This window comes from Egretta garzetta, unplaced genomic scaffold (assembly GCF_000687185.1).
Source record: "Egretta garzetta isolate BGI_Z169 unplaced genomic scaffold, ASM68718v1 scaffold590, whole genome shotgun sequence".
Taxonomy (NCBI): Eukaryota; Metazoa; Chordata; class Aves; order Pelecaniformes; family Ardeidae; genus Egretta; species Egretta garzetta.
This window is the reverse complement of record NW_009258304.1, coordinates 21838-29450: the sequence shown is the minus strand read 5'-3', so window position 1 is coordinate 29450 and position 7613 is coordinate 21838. Positions and strand designations below refer to the sequence as shown.

At 41.8% G+C, this 7613-nt stretch overlaps 2 protein-coding genes across 7 annotated transcripts in view; both read left to right on the top strand.

Moving 5' to 3' along the window:
* Nucleotides 1-6: 6 nt before the first annotated feature.
* Nucleotides 7-4558, top strand: TMEM231 (transmembrane protein 231; the record flags this gene model as incomplete). The annotated part of the gene is made up of 6 exons (XM_035894302.1): nt 7-180; nt 1261-1389; nt 2733-2876; nt 3158-3239; nt 3373-3478; nt 4346-4558. Coding segments are annotated over 6 exons (825 nt in total), but the record flags the coding sequence as incomplete, so codon positions are not given.
* LOC104126281 (carbohydrate sulfotransferase 5) overlaps nt 3165-7613 on the top strand; it is a 16583-nt gene continuing 12134 nt past the window's right edge. The window contains exon 1 of one of the 6 annotated variants that reach the window (XM_035894265.1): nt 3165-3239. Coding sequence is in view for 1 of the 6 variants with exons in the window: in XM_009638838.2 (XP_009637133.1) it covers nt 4560-4627 (68 nt within the window). In the remaining 5 variants the exon portion in view is untranslated. Of the gene's footprint in view, nt 3240-3476; nt 4093-4546; nt 4643-5561; nt 6366-7353; nt 7411-7613 lie in introns of those variants that run through there. The other 5 variants (XM_035894254.1, XM_009638838.2, XM_035894286.1 and 2 more) reach the window with 5 other exon arrangements.

The window sequence follows — 7613 nt, the reverse complement described above, 5'->3', positions numbered from 1 at the left end:
CTGTCTGCAGGTTTCTGGCTGAAGCAGAGCGCGTACCTGGAGCAGCCCACCGTGCGGTTCCGGTACGAGGTGCTCTTCGTGGCCACCATCGGGCCCGGCCCGGGCAGCTTCTTGGCGTGGAGCACGTTCCCAACGTTCAACAGGCTCCAGGAGGAGCGGCTGCGGGTCCCACTCCTGTCGGTAGGCCTGCCCGGGGCGGGCCCGGCAGTGGTGGTGGGAAGGAAGGCTAGAGAGCGGGACCAGGGGAGCGGCAGTGGTCCCAGGGGATGGGTGTTGGTGCCCGTGTGCAGGTGGCCTGTCATGCACTGCTGCCTTCAAGTAGCAGTAGCTTCATGCATGACCTCACAGCAAAATTAGTTTGGGAGAAGTGATTTTTAACTGGCCCAGGGATTTTTACTCCATCTCAGTGTTACAGAATCATTTAGGTTGGAAAAGACCCTTAAGATCATCAAGTCCAACCATTAACCTAACACGGCCAAGTCCACGACTAAACCGTGTCCCTAAGCACAGCTGGTAGTTTGAATGAATACATCAATTTATTTTCCTCGAATTAGTTGTCTGCCCACCCCCTCCTTCCCTTCCCCCCCCTGCCATACGGCTCGTCATGGTCTGAAGTTTGCAGAAGTTGATAGGTAGCCTCTGGATTTGAAAGCAGGTATGTGTTTTCTAAAGCACATAGCCTGCAGCTATTGTTCCTTCTGGAATTCAACAGTGGCAGTTATTTTCCTATGTTACCTCTGTTATGAGTCCTTTTTATGTTTGCAAATAGCTGAAGTACTGGGCATTTGTGGCACAGAAGTGTAGCAAGCCATGGCTCACAACCAGGAATTGGCATACATTGGCAGCCATTAAGAGGCAGGCTGCGATGGCAAGAGGAAAAAGCCTGACCATTGGTCACACGTTTGTACAGGATGTGACAGAAGATCCAGCACTAAGGCATGCTTTGTAGCATGCAGGGGACATGGTTGGAATGGCATAGGGCAGAAGAGACCATGAGGAGTATGATGAGCTTTCCTTCCCTGGGGGGCACGCGAGACATGGTGTAACAGACAAAATTGCAGGCTTCTTGCTTGTCTCTAGTCCTGTGTCCATAAAGTCAATCAGATTTTTACTGCTTTCCTAACTGTGAAGTCTATTTGCTTCCTTAGTATGTGCATGGCCCAGTTGTGGAGATCCCCTGGGGTTTTACCTTTTTTGTTTTTCTTTCTAACAGGAGTTGCTGTTTTTTAAAAAAAAAAAAAATCTTACTGATTATTTTAGACTAGAGAAGAAGACAAAAATCAAGATGGCAAAATGGATCAGTTGCATTTTAAATTGGAGCTTCCGCTGCAACCTACAGAGCATGTAGTTGGTGTTCAGCTGATTCTACTCTTTTCCTACCATCTTTATGTGAGCTTTCTTAGTTTTATTTGTTGTGACATGTAGACTCAGTGTAATATTCCAGTAGTGGTTATGCAGAGGACAAAAGAACCTTTCCACATTTGAAATTCCTATCTAAAAGATTTATTTTACTAACAAATACTTAATTTTCTGCTCCTCTGCTGGGGCATTCCTAGTATAGCTCTGTTGTGTATTTTGATAAGTGTCATTAGGTGGGTTTTTGGTTTTTTTTTTTTGTGATGATGTGTATTCTCTAGGGCTGTAGTGCAGCACAGAGGACAGATGTACAACAGTGGATATCAGTGTGGGTGGCATCAGGAAATAACTGAGAGTCTTGCAGTAGGCAGAAGGATGCACATTCTTGCGTCTTGACATAAGCAGTTAGTTTTCTGAGGTGGAGGGGCAGGCTGTTCCAGCAGCCTAAAACTCCATAGAAACTGCCTACTTAACTGCTCTTGAAGCAGTGGTAATATCTGCCAGGATCTTCTGTATCTTTCTGACAGGAAAATAAAATTCTGCTGCCACTGTATCTCAAGTGGCAGTGCAATTAATATCTAAAGCAGTGAGTAAAACAGTAGTGCACAGAGAACCCATGGATGCATCTGAAAGGAGCAGTAGTATAGAGCTGTGCTGGATGCAGCCAGCCAGACAAAGAGTGGTTTTACTAGGGATATTAGGCTTAGTTTATCCAAGAAACTCTTGCTGATTGCAGATGGACAAGCTTAGCAAGCATAGCTGTGTCATGTAGAAAACATTCTTAAATCTATGAGGCCCAGAGTAAAGACCCAACAGTCCTGAATTTGTGCTGAAGTATTAGGTCAGTGATTAGTATCACAGAGGCTTCTGATATTCACACCACCTTTGTTTTATAGTCAATGCAAAAATTTTCCTTCAGATTGAGTTGTTAAGGGGGCTAAGGAACTTTTTTGTTTGGTCCTTATTGCAGAGCAGGAGTCCTTAGCTGGCTTTAACTTCTGAGTATTTTAAAGTGTGTCTCCAATTAATGTGTTTAGTTTCATTTTGCAGATTTTCACATATTGCAGCAAGTCAAATCTTTCTGTCATTAGCCACAGACTGTTGGGCTTCACTGAATTTTCTGTGGAACTTTGATTTATAAAGTTAGTTAACTAACAACAAAGGTAATTCACTTTAAAAAAAAAAAAAAGTAATTCATATTTCTTATATGGTGGTCTCTTGTTTAGACTAATGTGACAATCTGAAACTTGGGAGTCAGGAAAAAAATCAAATACTTGCAGAAAATCTGTAGAAACAAAGAAGTAGAGAAGTGTCTTGTGTTACTCCCCCCCCCCCCCCCCCCCCTAAATTCTCTTTTCTCGTGTTCACCATTTCAGAGAATGTCAACACTTGTGATGCAGAGCATGGCTTTTCTTCAGTTCTTTTCTCCTGTGCCAGGGTCTCAGCTCTATATGAATGGAGACCTGAAATTGAACCAGAGGCAATTACTTAACCACTGTGGACTGGATACCAGATACAATGTAAGGAAACTTTTTTTTTTTCCCTCCCCCGTCAATTCCTCCCCTTTATCCTCCTAGTACCATAGGTGACACCCTAATTATTTGCACTCCCGCACAGACTGAACTCTGGAACTGGTTGGTTTTTGTTAGGCTGAAAGGTGGAGGAGGTTATTCTGCCAAGATGTTCAGTCTGATGTTCATGTGCATTCCTTCAAGGGCATGGTTACTTTGCATAAGAAACTTGGCAGAATTACTCTCTTGAAAAGTGGACAAATAATGAAAGTATCTCCTTGTTGTAACAGGTGTCTGTGGTCAATGGCACAAGTCCTTTTGCGCGTGACTATGATCTAACAAACATCATTGCAGCTTATTGGGATAGAAATGGTAAGCCCGAATGTATAGCTGTGAATTACAGGACAGCAGTAGTTAGAATATTGGCAGCTGTGCTCTGAGGATTTGAGTTCTGTATTAAGACTGAAAAGCCCCTTAACCTGGATGTTTCCTTTCCCCATTTTAGTGACAACAGTCTTTTCAGATCCCAACCCTGTTTGGATGACTGGAAGAGCAACAGATACACCATTTATCATTAATGCCACTATTCATTACCCAGTGGAAGTTATCTTATATCCTTTGAAAACTGCATAAACTGTGATGTAACTGATGCATTATTTGGGCCTTCACAGATGGGCCAAATGGAAATGGTTTTCTTCTAAACCTATTGCTAAATTTTTCCTTTGTTAGCTAAGTAAATGTTATAGTTCTAGAGTTAACTGAATACCTGTTTGCCCATTCCTCCAGGTGGTTCTGCTTGTATAAACACTTTTTGCCTTTCTCTGCTGGGAACCTGCATTGCTTTTCAGCCTTACTAAACTGGCCTTTAAGGCAGTTTCTTGGCCATTCACAGTGAATGTCTTCAGTAAGTCTTGCTTTGCTCCTGCAGCACCTGCTGTCCCAATCTGTAATGGATGCCACTGGCAAAGCGCAATACTGTATTCTGTCACCTAAAGCAGCAGATCATTAGAAATCTGTATGCCAGGTAAGCTCACCAAATAATAACCCCTGCAGTGGATGTGGCAAATCTGTTACATGCACGGACTGACCTGAAAGGTTTTTTTTCTACAAAACAGTTCTTTGTTCATTATGTTCTTTATTCATTTTCTCAGACAGGAACAAGCCTGTGTTTAAAAGAATCTTATGTTTGTTTACCTGCCTGAGTATTACCAATAACTACTTTCTGGTGAGTCAGGGGCGAAATAGGCATATTGCACAGAATTGGTTTAAATGTCTTCTAGAACAGACATTCTCTGCAGCTTTTGTTACATACTATGGTAAAAGGCTTTTAGGGGTTTCCACAGCTCAAAGGCATTGCATTTGCCACACAAACTGATGTCTGACGAGTTTTGTGCCTTGCCACCTCTGAGTTCCTTTGTTTCATTATTGTAGTGGTAGTATCGGAAGCTTCTTCATTAACACTCCTTGACTTTCTTTAAATATCAGCCAGGATTTTGGGAAATGATTAAATTTGCCTGGATCCAGTATGTCAGCATTCTCCTTATCTTTCTTTGGGTATTTGGTAGGATTAAAATGTTTGTGTTCCAGAATCAGGTGTTGACTACAATCCCAGTATCACCAGTTCTGCCAGTGTCTCCAGTACTGTCCTACAAACAGCACCAGTCCTGAGATGCCTGAGAACACTTTAAAGAAATGCAGTTCAAAAATAGATACCTGCTTTTATTCTCTATACACTTTTTACTTTGGAAGATCAGAACTTTGTAAGTGTGTTCAAAGTATGTTCTGTTCATGCTTCCTTTTTAAAATATATGTTCATTCACCTGTTTCTCTGGGAACGCTGCTTTGGGACTGAAAGTTTTAGTATTTTTGGCAGTTAAAGAACCACCTAGTTATTTTTTTTTTTTGCAACTGGAACATGCTTCAAAAACCAGTAGAAAGGGATGAGACTGCTTTTTTCATGTTCTTAATTTTGCTAGACCTTAGAAGACTGAAAATAATATGCTAACAGTAACAACATACTCCATTTTTACTGTCTTGTAAATTAATTCCCTGCTGAGTTAGAGTTCTGTCAAGAGCTATTTGTATATGCATTTTTGTGCACTATGAAAGGAAAAAATACAAGGAATGTGAAAAAATGTATGGATGAGTTGGCATCAGAGCCACACTTCTGTGACTGTGGCTATACATGCTCACTGATTTAGTTATTAAATTGGATGATGAATAAATTCAGGGTTGATGTGAGAAACTGAGTTGTGGATGATAGTGCCCGCAAGGCTTGTGCAATCGTTTACTACTGGCATTATTACTGTAGCACCAGGCCATTAATTGTGAATTGGGAATAGTAAAACAGGGAAGCCTGGTGTTTATTTAAAGAAAACTTGGAAAAACACTGCCGGAGAAGCTTCAGACTTCCAAAGCAAGTGAATAATTACTTTCAGAATTTGAATGATAACTTAGAACAGATACACATTAAATCAATTATAATCACCTGGTGAGCACTCAAAAACTATGTCCGTCATTCTTGATGGGGGAGAGGTAGTGGTGGTAGGGAAGATTAAATAATTTTGTTTTCTCTTTCTGGGCTTACTTTTTATGCCAGACAAGCTTAAAAGGGGAAACCCCAAGATTTCCATTATGTTTTTTGGGGTTTGGGTTTTTTTTTTTTTTGTTAAGATTTAATTCTGGCAAAGCAGTGTTACAGCAGGAGAGAGTCTAAAACAATTCTAGATGTTAGTTAATAAAATTCTGAGTGTTGTTGGTTCTCTTGAATTCTTAAGACATGGTGCAGCCATGAAATGTGAAAGAGCAACTTGCACAGAAGTACCCCATCTTTTGGCCATTGTCCTCTAGAATTTAACATCCTGGCAGTTTGGAGACCTGCCTATTCCTTTTTCTTCTCTCCTTCTTAAAACAGCCACCTTCGTTTTGAATTTGTGTTTGAGTTTATTTTAAACTTTGTAGTCTTGCAGCTTGCATTTCTCCCAACTTCTCTATGCTGGATGGACTCCAGCCTATTCTTCAATGCAAGTGAAACACTAATGTGGGGAGCCATGTCTTGGTTATTCAACACACTTTTGTGCTTGTGAAACATACGTACTTACATGTGAATTGGAAATTACTGCAAGGAGCATTTGCTGTATATACTACTTTTTTTTTTTTTTTTGAAATCCCCAGTTTGTTCTTTGAAGTCTGTACCTGGAAGTCTAGGACTACTGGTAATTGGCTTCAGATCAAGTGCACAGGATCAGAGCAACTGTCTGCTGCTTTTTAGTGTTTCTAGGCGCTACACAGGATGAACGAAGGAGCCTGTGGCCTTTTTTCCCCAGTCTCTCAAGCTGACGTACATCTGGTCTGCTGTAGTCCCAGCTCTTCTCCTTTGCAGTGGTGATAATGCTTGTTGTGACTGCTTGAGTTAATTCAGGGAGTTCATTATGGTGAAGATCATCTTTACCAAATATACTCATTTTTTGAGACAAGTCAGTTCCCTGAATGAACTTGGTATGTGTCTGCAGAAGCATCAGGGTATAAAAGTTTCTGGAGAGACTGCAGAACGGTGTTTTAAGGGTTTGAGCTGTTGTACTCCCACAAAAATGGAACATGTAATAGCCCTCCAAGCTGAGCAGAAGCCTGTTTAAGGTAGCAGCTGGAATGCGAGATAGGATCATGCCAGAAAACAAGAACAATAACACTGAGAGACTCCATTATCCCTATTTCACTTTTCTCTCCTATTGTATCCTTCCACATTAAGTTACAAATGATGCTGCTCAGAGCAGCAGTTCAGTGAATACATGTAAGAAATAGTGAATAGGTCTGGTTCAGGAAATGCAGAGAAAAATAGCCTGATGTTCTGTTTTCCTTTAGAAGGAGAAAGCTGGAAAAAATCCTCTACAGTAATTTTAAGAGGAGAACTATTTCAGTTAAAAGGAGGAAATCAGAAAGAGTTAATTGCTTGTGGGTGGTATGTAACTGTTTAGCATGACCTGAAGCAATCCCTCAATTTCTTTCTTTTGAAAGAGGCATGTTTCACGACTGGGACTAGTAAGTGAATGCAGTGTAAAAGGAGCAGTGAAGGCAGGGGAAAAAACCTGTTTGTGATACCTCTGCTGTGGCAACTTCCTGGATCACTTTTATACTGACCATAGTTTTTGGTTCATAGTTCTGACTCCCTTTTCCAAGTGTGGAGAGGCATTCTACTTCTGTAAGTAACCAAGCAATAGAAAAAAAGGTAGGTAAGATTTTACAGCTGTAGCAATAAACTGAAGTACAAAGAAAAAAAATATACCCGAGAATCCACTGCAACTAGCAGCATTAAAGGAGCTTTAGGAAGGAGGGGTCTTTCTCTGAAGGCTCGCAGGACTCTAGCTTACCAAGCAGCAGAAAATAGAAAGACAAAAATACCACTGCAATCCACCACAGTGCTACTACAGAGATCTTTTGTGTACACCTAGGCCAGAGACCAACCTAAATGCTGTTCGTTGAGGAAGGACGCAGAGGCACGTTGGGATTAATGAGATTTCCGTGAGTGGCTCTGTAAGAGGAAAAAGTAAGTAGCTGGTTAGAAGTCCTGTGCATAAATAAAAAGTGGGGATGAGGGCGTGTAGGAGCCGTGCTTCAGGAGCGTTCTCTACGGGCTGGGTGAGAGAAACCGCCTCTCTGCTTCTCCCGTGACGGGCCCGCAGCCTCTTGGCGGGTAGGCCCTTTCGCTTCTCCTCGCGCGAGGCGGGCGGGATGCGGCCGGGCCGAGCG